The sequence below is a fragment of the Dermacentor albipictus genome, chromosome 5 (assembly GCF_038994185.2).
Source record: "Dermacentor albipictus isolate Rhodes 1998 colony chromosome 5, USDA_Dalb.pri_finalv2, whole genome shotgun sequence".
NCBI lineage: Eukaryota > Metazoa > Arthropoda > Arachnida > Ixodida > Ixodidae > Dermacentor > Dermacentor albipictus.
Window position 1 is genome coordinate 151,215,695 of NC_091825.1, and position 24,194 is coordinate 151,239,888.

The following is a 24,194-nucleotide window of genomic DNA, read 5'->3' on the forward strand; positions in this document are numbered from 1 at the left end:
TGGTCGTCGTCGGCAAATTTTCTCCTTGAACACCGTGTTCTCAGACAACCTGATGTGGCTTCGAACAGTAGTGTACGCCTCTTGGAATTAACGTAAAACCTGACTATGCGAGCGCCGGCTGGGGTCTTCCGTTCCAGGGAGAGAGACAAAACCCCGCTGGTTGTCATAGAACGACTGGGCTCAGCACGACGTCTGTGCAGGAGAGTATGCGATTCTGCCGATACGTCTCAACACTCGAAGGACTTAGTAAGACGAGAATGCGAACGAGCGCGCGTGAACGCAATTGCCAATCAACGCGAGTAACGCCAGGAGGCGCAAGTCTGTAACATGGTCACAACGGTTTATCAGCGTTGTCGGCAGCGCATCATCGATGGCACATGCGTTGCACTACGTATCACTGCATCACGCCCCGGATCAGCGCACCTGTGAGATTGTGGATGCTTTCCATGTTGAAATTAACGCTATATCATGCGTTGTCACCCTAGAATAAAAAGTTCACCTTCCGGAGATCACACGTGCTTTTATCACTTTTTAATTTCCCAGTTTTGTTTATCAGTATTGGCGGTTTCCTAATGCCTTTTAATTTATTTATTTATTTATTTATTTATTTATTTATTTATTTATTTATTTATTTATTTATTTATTTATTTATTCGTTTTGCATTGTATAACATGTTCCGGCCCGCTCTTCCAATACACATCAGTTGGAAAAAACGCGCCAGCACCGTTCTTCCTTGGGCTCATCTGTGCCGTTTTCGTGGCGCAGCAACCGTGGGAATCACCCCTTGATAATCCACTCACCGGTAGTCTACTCTACCGAATCCAGCATCATACTCCTCTGGTAGAAGACAACGCCCAAAACAGAGGGGTACAGCTCCGGATGTTCTATCATAACGGCTATATTATGCCCGTAAACATGGACACGTTAAAAAAAAATAATAAACAAGCTAGCAATTTATCTCCTGAAAGATACACCCCGCCTACCTGCTTCAAGAGGAGAAAAAGAATGAAGAAAAAAGTGAGAAGGTGGAAGGCGTTGCACAACACATTACATCTCGCAACAATAAATTATGAGCATTACAGACGATAGTCGAGTCCCATATGTGTACACACTTCTGGAACAACTCTGGTAGCCCCGTAACCTGACTCGAAGCGCAGTCATGTCAATGAATCAAGATCGTGAAAGAACAAGCCCTTGGTGCTTGTTCAGCAGCATATAGTGACGACTGCTTTAAATTAGGCTTATATTTTGAACGATAAGGGCGTTCCCAATCAATCAACCGTCTTGGAATCCGCAGTTCACCGAAACGACATCCTGCTGAGCAGGCCCGTTTACAGTCAAACAAGCCTTCGATTCGGGGACGTACACGCGTGGGAACATTGTGAATGCAAGGAATACAGTGCGATATTCAGCGTAAAACAAAATAATGTGTGTGGAAGGAAATGGTATTCAGAAAAAAAAAGAGACAACAATAAACAGCGAATAAAACAATATAACTGTAGTCTCAAAAAGAGCACAGTTTCAGTAAAGACAGTCAACATCAAGCACGCAAAATTAAATACCTGACTCCCTTTGTCCCCCCCCCCCCGCCCTCTACTCCAATTTGCAGAGGTTGTCGTCATCCTCCAACGTGTTCACCTTGTCTATAGCTATTCGATTTACTGCAACAACTCTCACTTTCCCTACGAACATGTAGCAAAAGAAAAATAATAATAATAAATAAATGAACTAGATAAAAGGAACTTCTCGCGGGAACACGTATGTTTTGTTGGGCTAAACAGTTCACTTCCAGGAAACGATGGTTAGCGCAACAGAACGCATACTCACAACTCGGTTGCTCTGAATACGATGACAGTCAGTCAAAGTATAGCACTTGTTCTGTGTGTCTTCTCTCTGTGTGCATGACCCCCCCCGCCCCACCCCTTCCTCACTTTCTCTTTGTCTCTCTCTCTGGGGAGCAGTTCGGAATTTACGAAGACTAACACTCAAATACTGTCGCTGACGCAAACTGCAAGTGCGGCTGCAAAGAATACAACTTCATATAGGAGCAGCAACTTCCGCTCTGTAGAGAGATCCAACAACTTGAACTCACCCATTCTGCGCTTGATCTTCAACCAGGCAATCTTGGACATAGTCTGCGTCAGGTACTAGAGCACCAGGAAATGATCACCACGTATACTTGTGACAAGCCGTGGTTGGAGGCGTGGAAAAGAGCGCCCAACTTGACAACAGAACCGAGAAAAAAAATTACGCTTTTACTTCCGGGCCTCGGGGTCGAGCACGGGCCGTTGCCGGAGAAGACGCCTCTCGTGAATCGTGTCGAAGTTCGGCGGCGTTTCGGTTGACGCCCGTCGTTTCGCGCGCTCTGCGGCAGATCACGCCCAGCCGGAGCGATACGTGTTTGTGTATATGAGAGCACTGCACACAACTCCAGTTCGGCTGAGGCGATGCGGCGACCGCTGTGATCACGCCGGAACGATTTATGGTGTCACGCAGACAGGGTCTCGGGCACGGGTTCCCATTCGCACGTCGCTCGTTTCGTCCTGGAGGGATTTCCCTTGTCTATCGCTATTTTTTCCACCCGTCAGGAGGCTCGAGATGACGCTCGAGAGGACCACAACACACAAGGAGCGAACTCAACGCGTTGTGCAGTGTGGCTTCCTTTTTCGTTCTCGTCAGCGTGCGCGCCTTCTCCGTGCACTGTTGCGAGCACGAGGAATGTCGGAAGAATAAAGAAATGCTCGACTACCCGTAAAGTTCTGCAATGCACGCCGCAGGTCTCGCGCTGGTGAATTCATACGTCAAACATCCATCACCGACCAGCGTCCAGCACCGTCGTGGGAAGTTCTCAAAAGCAAAACTCCACCTGCTTCACGTATGTGCGCCGAGCCGTTCGGTAATCTTGAGCTGAAAACTCTGGTGATGAAAATATTCAGAGAAAGAGCGCTCTTTACTAGGTAAACACAGGGTCCACGTGGGTGCGACTCAACTCGGGCGATAGGTCCCGCAACCACCTGTGGTTAGGGAAAAAGAAAGTAAATACTGCTTGGATGGTACTTTATCCTGTAAAGTGTCTGTGCAGTAACCACCAAAGTGACAGCGATTTCACTGGAATGAGCTGCCTTCAGTTGTCTTTCCGCTCCTTCCTCTCACCGTGAGTGGGGCACACAAAACGAGAAGCGCTCCGCTGCGACCTTCTCGTCTGGAGGCCGCGTCTGGAGGCCAAACAAAAACTGGCGGTTGGACAATCCCTGGACTTGTGACGCTGCGTGACGGACGACACATGAAGTTCGCTTTGCGAAGGGACGACCAGTCTCGTTCCTGGTTCAATTTCCAGGCTGGCAACGAGATTGCAGCTCTTCACGCATGTGAACGCACACGGCCGGTGCGTGCGAAAGGCAAGTTCAGCGCGTATGCCGGTTCACGCAGACTGAAGCCGCTGCTGTCCGCTCATTTTGGACGTCGTAATACCACCAGCGCAGCGTACATTTGAGAACGCACGTATCGGACCGGCGATGCGTATCACACGTGGTGAAGACGGCGCCTCGCTGCTTGCGGCATGCGCAGCCGGGAAGCGATCGAAGCACAGAAAAATAGACCAGTGAGCACCAGGTTGGTTAAACTTTCACGCACACAGCACACAGCTCGCCGTAAGTGACATACAACACTGCTTACACAAGTGGAGCCGGGAACACCTCTAATGCCGATGCCACGCGCGGCATTGACGCACCGAGGAAACACAGAAACGAAGCGACGTCTATGGAGACACGCCGGCGGTATATAGGAGAGCGTCACAGCTGGCGGCGTCTGAACCTCGGACAGAAAAGCGAGGTGGAGCTCGGACGCAGGTGTTCGGCGGCAAGCCCCGAGCCATTGCAAACGCCTCTCGCAGCAGACGAGCGCGGCGCACGACGCCGTGCCTCGAAGAATCGCCGGCCGCTCCCTGGATGAGCTGCTTGATAGCTCTCGCGTGGCGGAAGAAAAAAACAAATTACGAAGGGAATAACGGAGAAGGGCCGGCCGCCTTTGATCGAGACACTTCTTCAGGGACGGCTCGTCGACGGCCCGCTGCCGCTGCTCCAATTCTGTCCAGCGTAGACGTCTCGCGCACGACGTTGTCTTTTTTTCTCGTCGCAGATGTGAGATACACGATTCGGCTCCTCGGACGCCGCTGGCTGACGGGGTGTGCGAAGGGGCTCTCCTGCTTCGGTAGTGGCGTGCATCGCCAGGCTGTCCATGCTCGCACAAAAGTTCGACCGCCGGTTAACGTGAAGCGGATGGGAGTTCACGGTCGCGCTGCCGCCGCGTCGAGAGCGTAGAGGAATGCCAGCGGGTCCGGCAAGATAACGGGCTCTCCGGCCCGGACATCCAGATCTCTAATTGCACATCGATAACGAGTCAGATGAAGCAGATAACATTGTTCTGACGTTAATCAGAGCATACGCGCCTTCACTGCCGAAGCGGGAAGTACGCGCTGCTTAGCATACAAGTTTAGCGATACACGCCGTAATCGGAACTTTCACTCAGCAGCGGCACATGCAACACCGCACGCAGACTCTTCTAAGGACAGGTGACGCAAGCGGGACGAGGACGACGAAAAAGAAATTAGCTCAGCGAACAGCGAGAGAGGCCTTCGTTGCAAAGACGTTCGCTTCCTTCTCGCCCCGCGTGCAGAGCGACACTGCATCCGCCGACGCACAGCGATTGCCGCGGCTGATCAAACTCGGGAATCCCACGCGGTCGCGCCGTCATTGAGGAAAGCCAGCCCGGCTGCACACACACGCACGCACGCGCGCACACGCGAGCTCGCCAGCGAGGCGCGCTCACCACAGGTACACGCCGGCGCGGTACGCTACGCACTGTGCACCAAAAAAAGTATGCACGGGCGTCGAAGGCACAGGCGCGCGCGTTGGCGCTCTCTCTTGTGCGCCTCCGGGAAGCAGTCACGACCGGGGGGCGGCAGAAGCTGCCAGCGCCGACACGCTGCGAGCTAGCGGACAGGTTGCGAACTCACGCCGCCGGCGACCGGAACTGCGCCTGGAAGCACGCCGTCCGACTCTTTAAGCGTGCCTTCAATCGCGAGCACGGACCCCTCTGCTTCCCCCTTCCTCTCGTCGTACCCACATAACACTCGACAGCGCTCACTTCACCCTCCCCCAATCTCTCTGACCTCCCTTCCTGCTGTGGCCATCTCGCAACCACTGCGCTTTTCCCCGCTAAAGAATGGGAAGCCACGAAGAGTGTCCACCGCGTCGCTAAAAGAGTGCAGCGTTTGTGCGCACCATCTTAGCTGGGCATGGCTAGTCCGAGCTCGGATATTATTCGCAATTAAGTACGGGCCTTAGCATGCGATGCTTTTCTTGAGTCATTGCGGTTCGAAAGGACGGTGGCCGGCCAATTGTGGAATCGAGCGAGAAGACACACGAGGCGCCGGCCAATGACAAAAAGAGTTCTCACGAACGGACACGTCCGTGAGCTCGGACTGCGTACGATCAGTCGACCCACGCCTTGCGCGCCGCGTAGTTGGCTATGGTGACTGGTGATCGCATGGGCACCAGCCATTCAAAAATTGTCCTTCACTGCGATGGATCGTAATAGCGGCCTTGATCAGTGGACACTCGTCCACCCTGCAGCTTCCACAGCAGTGCGCACTTTTAATAGACAAAGCCCGACGTCGTCATCGCATGGTGGAGGACGCCACGGCCGTTCTCCCGGTCGGATGCCTACGAGCAAGCAGTATGAGTCAGACCTTCTTTTTTTACTTGTGAACATTATTCACTCGCTCGCTGGCGCGGGACGATGCTTTTCCTCTTGTTTCATCCCTTTGGTTCACCGAAGCAAGAAGGAAGGACACATGTCTTCGTATAACGGTCCGATGAGCGCCGGGCATGGTGCGGGCGGGCAGCGATGGCTAAGATTGAACGCTCGAACCAGGAAGTTCCCGAGCAAGCCCGGTCGTGCAGGTGTTTCCGCTGCATCCGAAGCGCGTACAGTCAACACCACGCACAATACCGCTGTCGGCGGGAGGAATAATCGAAGCCATATAGGCTTGGCTGATTAATGAAACACTCACTGCACCTACTCACCAAGAAAGCAGGGCGAACTACCGTATTTACTCGATTCTAAGCACCGCCTTTTTTTCACAATCGCGATGCCCAAAGTGAGGGGGGATGCTTAGATTCGAAAAATCTAGAATGACCCACCCTCTCCTTCTTTTCACTGCGACATCACGACGAGACGGGCGCCAGAAATAAGATTTTATTTTACAAACATTCAAAAGAAAAATCGGTGCAGAGTATGAACCCACCGCTTGTGTCGGATGCTCAGTCACTATCACTGCCACTCAAGTTCGTCGCACCGCTTGAACCACCGTTCTCGGTATCCCACAGCAGGTCGTCTTCCGCTCCGTCGAAGTGGTTTGTGATCGAGCACTTTTTAAATGATTTGACCACAACGTCCACTTGGACTCGTTTCCAAGCGTCTGAAATCCACTTTGCGATGGTTGATGGGGAAGCTTTCTGCAGCTTTCGCCATACAGTCCGGCTGTACGGCGTACGCGCGCCGCGGACGCCGTCCCACCTCGGGACTCCGACGGCTCCGGCTCGATGACAGAGTGAACAAGCGCACTTGGCGGCCTTGGCTACGCGCTCTTCCTAACAAATTGGGGGGTGCTTAGATTCGCATGCAAACTTTTTTCCAAATTTTCTCGCGAAAATAGAGGCGGGGGGGGGGGGGTGCTTAGAATCAGGGGGTGGTTAGAATCGCGAAAATACGGTACATCGCCGGTTCACGTCTATTCGCGACCACCGACTTATTCTGCAGCAGTGAAGCCGCAGACCAATGCAGATGATTGGAGAGGGATCCACCACTTCCATCGTAAGTTGTTTCGTCCAGTGGAAAGCGTGCCGTATGCGCGCGGTCAGGCCGGCATCTGCAGTTTCCATGAAAACCAGCACATCTTTATTCTTAGTCATAAGTTCAATGGCACTCGGGAATATTGTCCAAGTGTTGGATTTCTGAGATTTCCGCAAAGGGCGCACTGTTGACGTGACTAATAACACGAGAAACATAGGAGTTGGGAGTTCGACTGCTGGCACATTCCATCCTTCCATTTCATTTACCACATCATTCAAACATCTTACGATGCGCGTGAACTTCTTGGCAGCGGCACAAAGTAAGGTGATGACTATACTGCCACCGTTGCGAAGGACATTTTTAGCGCTCTAAGTAGTCGCGAGTAAAACGTGGTTCAGTGTCGTGGCCCTCGATGCTTCGCTCGTAGCATGTATCAGAAGAGGCTAGGAACGCACATTTATGCTATCGGACAATGGCTGGTAGCAGGCAAGTGCCAGAGAAATAAACATTTGTAAATATGTGAGCTTCATCATGCTTTCTTATTAAGGGCCCCTGATGCAGGAACTATAGTGAGAGTGCACATGACTGACTGACTAAGACTCAAACACATTTCCTTCTGCGTTCGTCACACTAGACAAACGTTGCGTAACGCCCCTATGGGGAGTGCTGCAAACATATCCGTAGAATAATGCCGTCACGGAAATTTCGCATTCTGCACGATCGGGAGACTTGAGGCTTTCCTAACCGTTTGATGAATGTAGAAGAGAATCTGCCGATTTATTCCACGCCGGATGAAGCACGTCCTTGTTTTTAGAAGGTTGTACGTGCCGAAGACGGAGACTTGTATTTGGAGGACCCTGCTGCTACAAATTAATGCGACAGCGGTAAATGAAAGACAACTAATCAATCATGCAGCAGTGTGTGTGAATAAACAGGAAACCAGTAAATGAATTCTTACACAAGGAAAGAAGATGAACGGCTCGAGCGCTAGACTTACACCTAACAACCTTTGGAAAATTTGATGTATACGTCAGAAAGAACATTGTATTGATTACAGATAGTGTCAGCGTGGTCCCTTCAGGCAAAGATTCGTCACTCCATTGTAAAGAGCGCAGTTGCGATTTCACGTTAAGTGATGGTACACCGTTACTGGGGACGAGGGAAAACGCAGCACGAGCGTGCTTGTCGAGGTGTATCCACAAGAAAATTGTCCCGCAAAAGATGTGCGAACTTTTTTACACTTGACAGCAAAATCGTGCAACGACGGGTAGCCTGGTACAGTCTTACGTATTATTTTGTCCAAAATGGTGTTGCGCACGCGCTGCTTTTTCTGTGGAAGATCCTTCAAGGATAAAATTAGTTGCAAGTCCCGCGATCGTCCCGCATATTCCTTCCCTTATGTAAGCGTCCAGTCTAGCTTACAAAACTTTCGTCCGAACCAAACTAGAACTTGGCTCCCCAATTTGGAATCCACATCAGGCTTACCTAATCGATAACAAGCCATTCAAAACCGTGCAGCCCGATATATTTCATCCGATTACGACACTCACTCCAGCGTTACCAATATAAAATTATCGCTTGACATCGAGCCTCTGCGACACAGACGACAAATCGCCCGTTTGGCATTATTTCACAAACTATACTTCTGTTTTCCTTCGCTCCGGGACTCTCTTCTGCTACCACCTCTCCGAACATCACGCCGTCTTTTCAACTCCATGAGCATTCTACGTCTGCACGGCTCCTCTAACGCATTTAACAAGTCATTCCTGCCTCTTGCAATTGAAGAATGGAATTCATTACCAGATCATATTGTTATAGAACGCGATCCACTTAAGTTCCGGCAATTGCTGACATCCTATTTGAAAACATGATGTGGAAATTATTGTCTTCTTCTGTTTGCCTCTGTTGCTATTTTTATATTTGTATATGCTTAAAGGGTTCTTGTACTCTTTTTTTCTGTATATACCCTGCTGATCACTGATTGTGACAATGTTTGATGGTGACCTGCGTTGTTGTGTTCAATGTTTCCCCCCTTTATGTAATGCCCCTTCCAGGGGTCTTTAAGGACCAATAAATGATGATGATGATGATGAAGCGTCCGGTCGCTAGTTTGCAGCATATACCAACTCGCTCGTCAAGAAGCCCTGCAGCCACACACGTTTGGCGTATGTGTTAATAAGCTGGCGACCTCAGCAATTTCGTGCACCGCCGTTTGCAAGAACTGCAATAATATTAGGATAATATAACGATGCCATTCCAGTTATTTTTCTTTTTGCGCTTCCCCAATGCTCGGAGTGGCATTGTACTTGCGTCATCACCAGTATCGGCCGGTCGTGACCGATGGATGACAAGAAAGTAGTAGAACTGAGCGGGAGTAGTCCTTGCATTACACTGCAGGCCTTGGCTTCATGATAAGGCCAGAAACGGAGGCGCGGTATGTTCTCACATCAAGCGTCCTCGCGGGGTAGATGTTGGAAGTAAGGCTTTCCGCATCCACAGCATTGAAATTGCATGTCACACTTTATAACGCAGACTAATGCAACATATTCAAATAGCAAAGAAAGTATTATAAAGAAAATAGATGCGCATATATGCAACTGACATTTCCTGTGAAGTATAGATCCCTGCAGAGCACGCATTAAAAACACAATGAATACATACTTCTAACGGCTGTTAACGCAGCGCCACTCACAGAAGTACTCAGCAGCGTTGTGCTTTCATTTCTTCCATCCTACATCCGTTATGTATTTGCACTGCGCTGCACCCAATGAATTAGCCGAATGGCCCAGCTTCGTTTGCGCTGCAGTTAACAAGCGCTCCGGCACACATCGTCTACTTCGCGCGTCGATAAAGCACGCGTCCCAGCAGGCGCGCAAATTCCCGTGCTCCATATGGGCACCCTGCAATGCAGTTTGCCTGTACATGTCGCGCCACCTGGCAGCGGCGGTGAGCATCCGCGGGTAGGCCGTCACCGTCATTTCACCAGTGGCCGCGGTGCGCTCAGGCGCGCCTGCAAGCCTGCTTTTCCAATTTTCCTATAGATTCCCCGCGGCCTCTTGGCAGCTCCTTTGTGAGAAGTGTGAACAAAAAGAACAAGCGCAGATACTGCTGCGTTAACAACTGTCACAACCGCGAAGGGGATGTCGGCATCAAATTGTACCGCTTCCCTTCGAAACCGGGGGAAGCAACCCGGCGGCTGAAGTGGATCGTCGCGGTTTGTGACGGTCTTGCGAATTTCTGCTAAACGAACTAAGACGTAAGTGCAAAAACAGGACAAAGAAATGAAAAAGAGCCAGGAGCGGCATCTGTAAAAAGACACAATAAAGCGTCAACTGCATGAAAATGCGTGAACTGATTCCTGCTGTTGTAAATCAGTTTTGATAGTTGTTTAGCTCTTCTTGCTCCAAAACAAACTCGCAGTGGTTGTTAGGCGTCAAATCTAGCTTCGTAAGCGCTCCGTGCTGGAGCTTTGCATGCGCTTGCTTCCTCCTGCGCCAAGATCAAGACGCGAATGCTGGTACCGAGCTCATTCGTGCCGATGTTTTCTCGCGCTTAGAACAACAGAACTAAGGTTGGAGTAAACTGCAGAACACGACGAGTATTCGAAAATTAGCATTTCCCTCGCGCACACAAGAGCATATTTGTTCAATCTTCACGTTGTTTAGTCTCAGCTGATTGCTCTCTATGATTCTTCAGCGGTAATACCTTCTGACATTCGAGCCCGAACGACAATACCAGAATATGCTCGAGGCACTTCGTCAACGGAGAAAAAAGCACTTACCTGCCTATTCACCAAAACCTCTACAATATGAGGTGCAAGGCACGCTCCAAGTAAGGAAGCGACAAATGACAGTTCAAAGACGTCCACGGCAGTATTTGCTCACTTAAGTGGCATAAAATAATGATTTGTTAACGCACTTCGAAATCGACGTCGTAAGCATACTTACTTTGTTGTGAAAAATACTTCGCTACCTGCGGTGGCTGCTTAGTGGCTACGGTGTTGGGCTGCTGAGCGCGAGGTCGCGGGAATAAATCCCGGCCACCGCGGTGGAATTTCGATTTCGAATTTCGATTTTAGTCGAAATACTAAAACACCCGTGTAATTAGATTTAGGTCCACGTTAAAGAACCCCAGGCGGTCCAAATTATTCCGGATTCTCCCACCACGGCGTGCCTCCTAATCAGATCGTGGTTATGGCACCTAAAACACCACAATTTAATTTAAGCACCTCACTGGGATGTCCGTGCTGTTTACTTCTTTGACACGGTATACGTGGTTGTAGTCAAAGATTTCACGTCCTTTCTCAAGCGTCGGTGGTCCAAAATGGGCCTCGACGTTTTCGGTTGCCTTAAAACCGCAATTTAGAACGTCCGAAACCTTTCGAACGAGTGCCGCAAAAGCATGCCTCCGCAGCAGTGGCCGCCTCGGTGTTTCGCGCAACTGACACGGTGGCGCTGACGGCTGAGCCGATCGCCGCGCCGCCTGACCATTGCAGGGAGCGTATACCGGCTGGGACCGCATGCACGAGCTATCGGCTCGCCGAACGGCTCCCCCTCTCCCAATTCCCCCGCCTCCTCGTCTCGCCCAGTGGGATGTCAAGCGCGATCGGACCCAATTTTGCGCGCGTTCCTGACAGCGGCCAATCTGGCGCAGCCCGTGCACTGACCTTGCTCCCTTCCTCGGACAGTGTGCGCTGCGGGCACGTCACGGACAAGAGCAAAGACTGTGGATGTGGCGCCCGCAATACTACGGCGTGACGGCTCCCAGACCTATAATTGGGTTGACGCGTGCCTGGTTTTCTCGTGCAGCTGTTTGTTTCTGTCTTACCTCCATTGCGATGCCATCTTTTGACGCGTTCACTCTCAACAAAGACAAACAGAAAAAGAAATTAGCGCTTGAGGCTAGCGATAATGAACGGGCATATTGCGCATGCACAGAGGTTGCACAAAGGTACGCATGGACGTTGCGTGCGTGGCTCGAGTACGGCTGCTGGGCCACGCGTCTGGAATAATGGCCGCAACGCAATGATCTATACGGTAAGGCCGCTAACTTTTCCCACTATCTGGGCACATAGAATACTGGGCTTACAATACGGGCCTCGGCGCACCGCCGAGATACAATCACACGCCCCGCGCATCGCATGAGCTGTTGGCAAACCACGTGTACTGCACCGTATACATGTCTGGGACACCTGTGCCGGCGGCCGTGAAAATTGAAAGAACATTTAATTTTCTAGCAGCCTGTGCATTCTCAGTTAAAATTAACAGGTGCGCAGTCTGCAGCCGTGCGTGCCACCAGCGCTGCGTTATACGCTACAATACCAGGCTATGCGTCCGTGAGTCCCTATCAGGCGAGTGTTTTCGCACTTGCTTACGAAACCACAGGCTCGCATATAATCTACCGCCTACTCACCGCAGATGGTGCGGGTGTATGCATGTGTTTATGACAAGTACGGTGTATAATGGACATCTGTACGTACATACGTGAAGACCTGCGTGTACAATTGTGATTTCCTGTCTTCTCATACAGTTACCTCGTTGCTATGTGCGTACACCGTGTATTTGCATTTGCTAGTGGATATTTTTTTCTTCTTCATCATTTTATTGCATTTCTTCTCAAATAGGTTTACTATTACTTATGTAGATGTGAACGTGTTGTTCCTGACTGTCAGTGCGCTATATCTTATATTTCTTTCAATGCAGTGTTTCGTGTGGCTAATGTATATTACCGCACTATAGGCGTACTAGATAGGTGACTTTTGAGTTCGCTTTTAGTCTTTCGCATGAGAATTATTAATTGCTAACTAACTAACTAACTAACTAACTAACTAACTAACTAACTAACTAACTAACTAACTAACTAACTAACTAACTAACTAACTAACTAACTAACTAACTAAATAAATAAATAAATAACTAACTTACGTACTTACTTACTTACTTACTTACTAACTAACTTGCTAACCAACTAACTAACTAGCTAACTAACTAACCAACTAACTAACCAACTAACAAACCAACCAACTAACTAACTAACAAACCAACTAAATATCGTCGCGTAAGGAAAAGCAAGAAAAAAAGCGAGTTTGCTGCTTCCTTACATATTGCGATGTTTCTTTCTTATTGTTTTTCTGTGCCGCTTTTGTTTGTTTAGAGAAGCACCCGTATTATCGGCCCTAAACTTCCGTGGCCACGGAGGAGACCCCATTGCGCATTCATGCGGCGTGCGAGCTCGCCATCGCCAACATCCGATAATGAGGGGACGCCGTTTGACGGCTCGCCGTGTCAGAGGCGGTATACGGGCCGGTCCAGATAAGGAGCGTTCTTCTCCAGAGACCTTGAAGGACGCGTAATAAACAGCTGCGTCCGTCTGCAAAGGAGAACGCTACGAATAGAAGATGCAGAGGGGGTCAGCTAAACATGCAGTATTCCTGACGAATGTTCGCGCCGTCGTTTTGTTTTATTGATTTTTTTTTATTTTTTGCTCTTGATTTTTGGTTTCTTTCCTACGCCTCAGGCTCCTTTCCCCATTCTTGTCATCCTCCTCCATCCCCCTTCTGTTCCCCTTTCTCGCTTTGCCCAGTGGGCATTGACTCACAAAGCTTTTTGTTCGTTAGTTTTCTTTGTCATTGGTCGCCCGCCTTCGCTAGTGATATGTCCAGCATCAGGATTGGCTTGAATTTTCTTTTACGAGCGACTCTAGCGTCAGAGTTTTTAATGAATACGGGCACAGAGTAGCAAGTTAGAGCGCACAAGCTCGGGCCGACCTCCCTACCGCTCTAGTAACAAAACATCATTTCCACATCCATGCACTAGAGGACATGTTTTTGGAGATTTCGCCTTTTGTGAGCCAGCTTTAGTGACTGGATAATCTGTAACAGGAATCACTACACCTTATGTGCGCAAACTCTGCCTCATTATGTCGAACGCCACTCCACGCCACGAAGGCTGTTGTATCGCGTCATTTTATTTCATGTCGATTTATCGAGCTTTTGTGTTTACAAGGTGAGTTTGCATGGATACGGAAGCTTCTGGAAGTTTTTTTCGTAGCGCTTTTATTTGATTATCTACTTTTCTCTGCCCATTGTAATCTATTTACCCCCCCCCCCACCCCCCGAGACCAACGCAAATTTAATAGAGTAAAATAAAATTACGAACAAAGAAGAAACAAGCAGGAGGTAAAGGCTGTTAGCCTGATACATTCTAAATAGAAAAGCACTGCAAACGATCGGCGAGGTGGAGAAAAAATACCGGGCACACGCGCTGATCAAAAGCGCAATTGTATTCTCCCCGGCGTTCGTCTCACGCGCCTTTTTAAGAATAAATCATCACCAACACGCGCAGTTCGCTTCTCTTCTTAAATTCTTGTTTTATTGATGGACATCTGTTAATGTCTCAACCTTGAGCTCATTAATCCGGTACTTCTGACTCTTTTGATCGGTGCATGTGCCTGTCTTTTTTGTGCTTTGTTGTCTGCACCAGGTGCTACTTGAATACCGTTCCAACCGCACGTCGGCCCACAAAGCTATGAAGGCACTTTTGTCTTTCTCGAGGGCGAGCGGCCTATCTGAACGCCTTTGACTCGCTCAGGCCCTCCGCGTGCGTGCGCGAGCTCACCGCGGCTTTCCTCCCCCTCCTCTTCCTCTCTCTATCCTATCTTTCTATTCACTCTTTCCCGTCCCCGGAGTAAGGTAGCCAACCAGACGCATTTCTGGTTAACATCTCTGCCTTCTCTATTTATTTCCTCCTCCTCCTCCTCCTCCTACTCTTCGTTCGTTTCACGCCTACTTTTCCCGAATGAATCAGCCTTAAGTAGCCGAGTGTACTGACGATTCAAAGTTATTAACCTGACAAAGGGTAATTTACGGACACGTCGGACCAGCACAAGGCTGTTTGCTAGATTTCGTGTAACGCTACCCTCAGTACGACAGCATGAAAAGGTGTATGCGTCTTACTAACTGTGCCTTTCGAGCACGGCAAGTGCTGCAGAAATTGCACTACACCGCCCACAGCAGTCGGTACCGCAACGTGCAAAAATAAGAGGCGTACCTCTCGTTTTACGAATGCCAGCAAACAAACGCGAACGTCAACGCGACTTTGCCTGCACGTGCGTCGCACGCGCACCCAAGGCTGGCTTCTCCACAGTAACGCTGTAAGTGCGAAAAAGCCCACTCTCTCATTTTCCGTTTGAGACGAAAGACAAGCGCGTCGGGAGTATTTATGTGTAAACATGTAAGCTAGGACGTTACCGTGATCAGAGTTAACGTCGTTGCAAATGAAGAAATGCATACGAAGGAACATCAGGTGTTACTGATCTGAGTTCTAACAACGAAGCGCAAAACGAGGCCAATTCATTGTACTTGATTTCGGTGAATTGCTCTGAATCGAAAACTAATGCGATACGCGAAGGAAGCACAGTACACGACAGCGGCAAAGTATCAATGAACTTTGTGTTGAAGAACATGTAGTTGGACATTATGCAGCGCGCATGTCTCCGTCAAGCATGTATGACGCGGAAACGTCATGTGCTTAACGTTGACGTCAAGGCTTTCACTCCATCACTTTCTTCTCTGCCTCCTCTTTTCTTTCTTTCTTATATACTTTTATTTGGCTGTGGCTATCTTTCTTTCTTTCTTTTTTTTTGGGGGGGGGGGGCGAACAAAGACCACGTTTTTAATACAGGATGATATTTATGGTCCGAAGCACGTATTTCGGAATAATTGTACGTTCATTGGTTTTGTTCGTCTTATCCTCGAGGTCATAGTAACGTTAACAGTGTCAATGCCTTATAATTATGATATATAAACTAGCACAGCTTTGCTGGAACATATCACACGGAGGAAAAGGCCAGGACGACGCCAGACAAAAGTGTTATTATTTGTTACAGCAAGGAAAGTTCGTAGGAAGCGCCCATCGGTTAACGCTTGACGTGGTGTATCAAACCTGTAAACAAGCGATAACCAGCTAAGTTTGATCACTGCACACAGCAACCAAAATCAAAATTTACTAGAACTTAGTTTTTATTTTCTTTTGTTTACTACCTTAACTAGTCAAGGCATTACAAACAATAAAAAGCCTGTTCAGTTTATTCATTAGGTTGCTTTCTCCGCTGACCACGAGGACATGTAAACTCACTAATTTGGGAAAACTTTCTCGTTCATGCAAGTAAGCCCAACGTTGACGGCTTTTGGGCCATCGCTGGCATTTGGGCTTGTCGCGCTGTTCTGACCTATGTGGGCTGCATAATGACAGTGCCCCTAAACGCCGCGAATGAAGGCGTCGTAGGGGCGACGTGTACGTATAGTAGGGGAGCATGCGAAGAGACGACGCTACTTAACTTTACAAAAGTCTCTTTCTTCGGCCGAAGCGACTTATCTCGCTTTGGCATCTTTGCCTGAGGACACATATATATGTGACGCAGAAAGACAGTGGATGCGTTTGTAAAGTTTAGATTTCGAAACGTTCGGATCCGCAGACCGAAGTGAAACCGCGTATGGGGAACTGAGAAGCAGGTTTCCACTACGTCTACACCTCAACAGCACGCACCTCACATCACCCGCTGGAGGAGCACACGCCGCATGTCTTCCTCCGAGAGTTTTCAGACACGTGCGTATTGTTATGATAAAGCGTTTCGTTTATTCGGGTGAGGCGAAGAAGATCGAGTTACGTGTACGCTGCTGTAACTCATCGTCTCAGGGGTGAAAAGCAAAGCGAAATCTGAAAACAGCCGGCCCACGGGAGGCCCTTGCCAAGCGCGAAACTAATTTCCAGCGCTCACGGATGTGATGCGGCCTTGTGCGACCACCGTGGAGACAGACACGCGCGGCGTGTCCGCAGCGGCGCGACGGTATTTTCTTTTTCTCCCGCCTCGCGGGGACCCTGCTCGGCAATGTCGCACTGCTTCCAACACTCCTCCTTCCCCTCTCTGCTCGCCACCCTCCAGCAGCTCGCACTACTTCACCAGGAGCGAAACCTCGCTCAAGGCAGCGCCATTGTCCGCGCACGGCTCGAAGCCTCCTCGCCTAGCCGTCAGCAGCGAACAGTAGGAGTGCTGGAAGAGACAACGCTGAAGGGACCCAGCCGAGACTCGGGCCGGTCGCACAAAGGACAGCCATACTGCGAGAGCACGTCTCAGCCGAACGGTCTGGTTAGTTCGGCGCAGCACAGCGTGACGCTAAAGGCGTCATAAATAAATGGCTGTGAAGCGTAAACGTGCGGATGAATTAAATTTTGTCAGGACATTTAAAGGCGTAGGACGAGTATGCTAATACAAGTTGACGTCGCGCAGGATTTGCGCGAAGGCTAGGAAAAATGAGCGCGGTGTCGTCTAGTGTTTGTGCGCATGACATTGCCCGTCTTTCTTGTGGTGTTCTTCGCGCAGATCGCGCCTTACATTTATGACAAAGTTGAATTGAGATTGATTGCGTTATCCTGACTGATTTCATCTCTATAAACAATACACTGAACTACACGTATGTATAATATGCACCGTATATTTGATGCTGTTCTGCTATCGAATTAAAACAAAGAACCACGCATCAGTAGATTTTGACACGCTAATACGCGGTCTACAATGTGCTAGCGCATGCGGGCTGTGATATGAGAAGTGCGGCTATACGCTTTATGTAAAAGCTGCGAGCATATTTATTTCGCACAACAGCAATGGTCATCAATCTCGGCCACTATATGCTGGAAATTTTCACTAGCTGAAAATTTAGTGCCGCAAAAGGGAAACTAACCGAACATGGAAGCAGGCGAGCGTCGACAGGTGCCTGACATTCATAATTGTTGAGGGATGAATGTGTACGCTTATCTGTAGGTTCTGACGGTAGTACCACTTCGTTGCGTACGCCAGATAAAAGATACGCACTTAAACAGAGAAAATCTGCCACTAACCCACCTGAGATAGACAAATACTATAGGTAGAGGCACCGCAACAGGAGGGAGAGGCGGTTATCCCCACCCACCTCCAAGTGTGCTGGCCGACTGTCCGTCCATGCGGGTATAGAGTGCAAACAGCGCAAGAAAATAGGAGTAAGCGGGCGCCGTGCCATTCCTCCTCCCATTCGACGCATTTTCCAGGCACGTCCGTCGACCACGCGCGCACGCTTCAAACCAGAGAGCACGCGTGAAGGTGACGTGTTTCTCGCGGTGTTCGAGACGCGTTCTGTAGCGTAATTGGACGGCCATAGCTTATGTCCCGGTGCACGCAACCAGCAAGACGTGGGCACATAATAACGTAGCTTACCGCAGCATCTCCGCGTGGCGCGTGCCGCACGAGGGCGCACACCCGACGAAGGAGGAGGTCGGGGAGCGAGGAAGAAGAAACGAGCTTCCGCTCCCGCGGCGTTAGAGACGCGCCTTGGGACGAGCTGATAAGCGCCGAACCACGCGCCCGCTGGCGGCATGCGAAACTCATCTCGCGTGATGAACGGCAGGCGGCTCCCACTGGGCAGCGGGCTCCATTTTCACCTAAGCAATTTCAACCCACCGCAGTTTGAATCATCGTGTTGTTGCTCGAACGGGGGTTTTGTAAGCAAACCTGCTCGGGGCTCATAGAAGAAAAGAAAAGGAACCGGGATTTCGCCATCAATCCATCTACCAATTTATTCGACGTTCACTAACCGGGAACACTGGTGATTGGCTGCAGTCGATGATGTGGCAGCTCACAGTGATAGCAGGGCGTAGCCAGTTATGTTTCGAGGCTTGCGCTGGTGCATAGGTCTAGTCCGGGATGCTGCGGCCGCATCGGCCAGCGCCAATGGCCTTCTAAACTCTTTATCAGTTGCACACCGACCGTTTTAGGCCAATGCAGTTCGTTTGTTTGCTGTTATTTACACATCCATTTTTACAGCGAACCTGTTAGCCTCTAGTTGGTCGACATTTTTCGTATCCGCGTCCGACGGCAAAGATATGGGCCAATACCGGTGACAGTGCAGGGCCAGGAGCAGTGGCTCTAAACCCCTTAAGACTAAGCCGTCAAGTTGTCAGCAAAGTGAAGCAAACAGTGCATGTATTCTGTGGAATCACGCATATAACATACAGAACAGCATACGTTTCAATAAAGAACAAGCACAAAGCAATAATAGGAATCACATAATTGATTACAAGGCGCTCCTGATAACAAATGCGAAACACGTAGCGCTACCTGCATACGTTTCCTGGTTAAAATCACTGTTGCACATGCTACCCCGCAGACGGCAGGTTGCGACGTGAAGAGTGACGTCCCTAGCCTTTCGTAAAAGAAACAGCCTAGCAACTGATTTCAATTCTGTTGCTGCGCCGCTATGGGCGGCAGTGTACTGCCAAAATTACCATTACTCCCATTACTCTAAATTACCATTACTACCGTTACTATCCTCCTCAGCAGTTGTAGTGGTGGTTTTCAACAGCTTCGCTGGACATCCACTTTCGCAGAAACGGGATGGCGAGTCAATTATTTTTTTTGCTTGTTATGTTTTGTGTCTTTTCTTTTTTCTGCTTGTTTGTTTTGCTGCTTGCCCGCGGCTCCTTCACCATTCAGTACTCCTGGCAATAAGCAGTGAATGTGGCGCCCTTCTTTTATTTCCTACTTTGACCATCACCATCTCTCTCTCTCTGTTTTCCTCATCATTGTATACCTTCCCAGTGAACAGTAGGTCAGTGCTCACGGACACAAGCCGACGTCTGAGCCTTCTCAACTAATTATCTCTCTTTCCCCTCTCTCCATAATATCAGTGACTTAGATTAATTACTATTTTCGTATGTACATTTTCCTTTTTCGATACGTGCACTCGACATTCAACTTCCCTCTTCGCTTATTACATCATGGGCGACAGAAATTATAGGCTACTGAAGAGTACGCCAACAAGGTGGCGTTCGTGCGAGGAGCCATAAGATGCAAGAAATGCGAGACTCGAGGACGTTACAAGTTTCCCTAACGACGCTGGCATGCACTTTTATAATGGGCTCCACATGGAACAACGTCAATGGCTGCTCCAACTGCAGTGTGATTTAGACAATTAAATAGTATGAAAACGCTTTCGAGTTTGTTGCATTCGTTGTCGTTGCTGTTCCCAACAGTATGCACTCGCTGCTGCTGTTGTAGACATAGTACGAGGTTTAGCAAAAAAATGCGCACGAATGTGACATACAAGACAAAAAGACAAGCGTATGCTTTTCCGGGAAGCTCGCTTTCTGGGCCGTCAAAAGGACAAGTTTCAACAAAGACAGTGAAAAGGCAAAAAAAGAAAAAGAGAAAAACAAAATTGAAAGGGGAGTTTGGGTGAGAGGAGGGGGGCGGTAAAATGCCAGCAACGGACTTTACAAGGGCAGTGACACACATCCGCACGGAGAAAAAAAAAAAATGTGCTGTCATCGTCACTTTGCCAGCACTTCACTGTGCTCAGGGCTGTCCAGAGGGCCCGTGTGATAGCAGAGGGGCTCGGCCTCTCTGTACCGACGTGGGAGTGGCCCGCATCAGTCCCAGACTGATCCCTCAGGACCTAAATAAAGTTCTTCATACCATACCATCGTCACTTTGCGTGCTTCCTCAAAACCGTGCACCGCTGGAGAAACTGGAGCTGGCTCTCGCCATTCGGGTGCTCCATTCTATGTCCACACTACTGCGCCCCTCCCCACTACAGGTTTTCTTATTTTGTCTGCATACGTTTTGTGAATATCCTATATGCAAGAAGCGTTTAGCGCTACAGCGTTACTGTTTGCCGTTACCTTTACTATTTCGACCATACAGCCACTGGTGTAGATAAACAGTAAACGTATAGGCGACCATTTGGAATATGTTGCTGACAACATTCACAGCATAGGTCCGTTCGGAATCGGCGTGCTTATATTACGTTGCAGATTCGACTATATGCCGTAAACCCGGTAATAATGACTTGTATGTGGTTGCCGATTGAACGAAAAGGCCAGTGGTATGCACCTCAGAATAACAACAGCGTAGATAATACTCTGCTTGAAGTTAACGCAGCAACACCGGGCAACGCCAGAGTCACATAGGGAGGGTAGCCACATTGGCGCAAGGAAAATTCGATGAAGCTGCTTCGTTAAGTCGTTTGTACCTCTCAAATGCAATGTAGTCCATATCATTTGATGATACTCAATCAAGTTCCGACATAAGCAGGCGTCGTAAAAATCAAACACTCCATGGTGAGTTGGCATGGAAACGTTAAAGGCTTACTTCAACAATATTTCACTTTGGCTAAACTGGTCATAAATCAGTTTTCAGCAATCAGCAACCGTGGCAAAACTGCGGGGCTGGTAATTCTCTACTTTTCTCATTACCAGCCTTTAAATAGCGCCCAAACAGACGACGCGTACCGCTAGCGGTTAGTGGATATGCGACGCATATCCCAAGCTCGTCTCCTCCGAGATTTTCAGCTCACCGCGGGCTCCGCCAATCCCCGGAGTGACGTCATGCCAAGGAGCCGCGCGGGTTCTTAACGTCCTGGATCGTGCTTCATCTCCGGGGCGCGGTAATGGCGGTGTTTTCTTCTCTGTTTTTTCTTCAGTTGCGGCATCAAAAATGGCAATTTTGGCGAGTTTTTTTGTGACGCGTCGACTCGTACTTAAACTGTGCAATTCTTAATGGCGGCTTCTCTATATTTACTATAGAGAAGCGGCCCAAAATGTTGTTATAGCTAACATTTAAGGCTAGCATTGCCACCCGTATTTCGTCTTTCCACTTATCCTGGCTTAAAAAGCTTTGTCTTACGGTAAAAATGGCTATTTTGTCTATTACAAAAGCTCAATTTACTTATATTTACTTAATAATTCCTATCCAGTGTCCCCTTTCCCCCTCCCTCAGTGTAGAATACGAGGTGATATCTATCTATCTATCTATCTATCTATCTATCTATCTATCTATCTATCTATCTATCTATCTATCTATCTATCTATCTATCTATCTATCTATCTATCTATCTATCTATCTATCTATCTATCTATCTATCTATCTATCTATCTATCTATCTATCTATCTATCTATCTATCTATCTATCTATCTATCTAATCTATCTATCTATCTATCTATCTATCTATCTATCTATCTATCTATCTATCTATCTATCTATCTATCTATCTATCTATCTATCTATCTATCTATCTATCTATCTATCTATCTATCTAATAGGCTCGCTATAATGAACGGAAATAGCTTTTTGAACTCGGCCCCTCCCTAGTTGACGTCGTCTCGATAGCTTCTTCAGTGCTGCACGTTTTTAGTGGGACATGCCATGGTTTCGCGCGTAACGAGCAGCGAGGCTGTATAGCGCACAGGAAAGGAAACAACAAAGTAAGCTCTGCTCGCAACGGGGGGTTTGGCTGTCATGCAGGGCGCTGCTAACGTCTAATAAGGGCGCGTGGATATTCGCGGGCGTAAGTATCGAGGCACGCAATAAAGAGGCGCAATAAAACGTGTATTCCGTATTCTGTTGACTGAGGAACGACAGGGACGGACGGCCCATCCCTAAAGTTCGCGCAAACACCAAGATTGGAGAGATCGCGTTATTGTGAAACTTCAAGCCTTTGCCGCGTTCTCTTTATCGCAGCCTGTCCTGATGCGAAGACGGCTTACGGCGTTCTCTAACTGCGTATGCATTAAGTAACGGCGATATATAAGGACAATATTGAAAAAAAAAAAAAGAAACGTCACAGAGTGGAGGCATAAATATTTTTATAGTAGGCCACTATTTGAATAGAAAGCGCAGTTCGTTGTGCAAAACTGTGCGCATTTGCATGTGCGCAAATGTAACCATGTCTTTGCTTGTATTTGTTATACGCACTGCTATATTTTGTCTGTGCTCCTGTCATTCCTTAGGGAACTTGGGACTTTGCGCTTATATCCAAAAAAAGACACTCAGCACACACTGCACTCTTATTCATGGCCTCAGCTGCTGTGAATGTTGGGCTGTACTAAGGGGGAAATCGCCTCGTCGCTTCTGTAATCATAACTACAGCTTTTCGGTGTTTGTTGTCTGCCCTTAGACAAATAGCGCATCAGTGTTGCAGTAGTAGAGCATTTTGCACGAGTATAAGACGGCAATGTCCACACTTGCTCGAATGGCTGAGGCACGCGGTTGGTGACCTGCTTGAAGCATTCTCGTCCCCGCCGTGCGCTGGCATTGTAGATGCCGCCAAGCAGCGTACTCTGCGTAGATCCGTCTTGAGACTTGAAAAACCCGCACTCTCCACCAATATGTTACGGGGAGAAAAGACGCTTGACAATATATCTACATTATATATACAACGGGCAGAAGACAGGCATACAAGATGGAGCCCATGTGCACGACTATTGACGATCGTCATCTTCGTCAGTTCACTGTGTGCGTGCGTGCGTGTGTGCGTGCTTGCGTGCGTGCGTGCGTGTGTGTGTGCGTGTGCATGTGTGTGCGTGGGCATGTGTGTGTGTGTGTGTGTGCGTGTGCGCGCGCGCGCTTGTGTGTGTGCGTGTGCGTGTGCGTGTGCGTGTGTGTGTGTGTGTGTGTGTGTATGTGTGTACTGACCAGTTGCCTTCACCCGGCAAGTTCTTTTTTCATCCACTTTCATTGCCATTAATTTAGCATTTCTATAATTCAATTAGTAAGTACAAGTAATTTCCCCTGTGTTGTCCTTAGTGACTTTGTTTATTGGCTTCTTATGATGTGATTATATATAAGAAGGCAGGGATGTTAACGAGTCAAGAGTCCGGTTGGCTACCCTATGCTGGGGGGAGGGAAAAGGAGAATAGAAAGGAAAGAAGGAGAGAGACGGTGCACGAACAGCACTAACGAGTCAAAGGAGCGAGCTTGCGACGTAGGATGCCTCGACAGCCAGCCATGCCTGAGAACTTCACCTTGCTTTTCTGGTCAGTTTACATGTCGACGAATGAGATCGCCAATGCCTTTATTATATTTTCGCGAACCACTATCCATTAATTACAGCTCCAGAAAGATTCTCGAGCGCCTGACGCTTGTAAATGCACACGCATGCCTCTCTCCTTGCGTCGCAGCGTCCACTCCGCCCACATACACAACCTGGCATATATTCGCGATTGTTCCCACCACTTCGAAAATGGCCGGCAGCACATTCGCACCCTTATGCAACGTCGTACACAAATAAAGCTTTTCCCAAGCGGTACATCGATATTCGAAATTAGAAGCTGACTTGTGTCGCCTTGTGGAGCGTATTTTCTAGCTTTGCTAGAGCGTCGCAGCACAACTGCAGATGACTATAGCTGAACAAAAACTGACGTGTGGTATACTCAAGGTTGCTTACGAGGGTAAATTGGCCAGTTGCGTGTTTCTAAGCAGCCGTGCTACGTGACACCTGTGTGCAAAGGATGTTCCACATCCACCGTCGTAA

The 24,194-nt window shown here is 48.7% G+C and overlaps 1 protein-coding gene across 12 annotated transcripts in view; it reads right to left on the reverse strand.

Moving 5' to 3' along the window:
* Positions 1-24,194, reverse strand: part of Dys (Dystrophin) — a 488,311-nt gene that overhangs the window by 403,845 nt on the left and 60,272 nt on the right. The window contains exon 1 of one of the 12 annotated variants that reach the window (XM_065448321.2): positions 2,093-3,741. The exons of 10 other annotated variants lie outside the window; for them this stretch is intronic. In XM_065448321.2, the coding sequence (XP_065304393.2) occupies positions 2,093-2,132 (40 nt within the window). In that variant the 5' untranslated portion in view covers positions 2,133-3,741. Of the gene's footprint in view, positions 1-2,092; positions 3,742-24,194 lie in introns of those variants that run through there. One more of the 12 variants, XM_065448323.2, reaches the window with a different exon arrangement.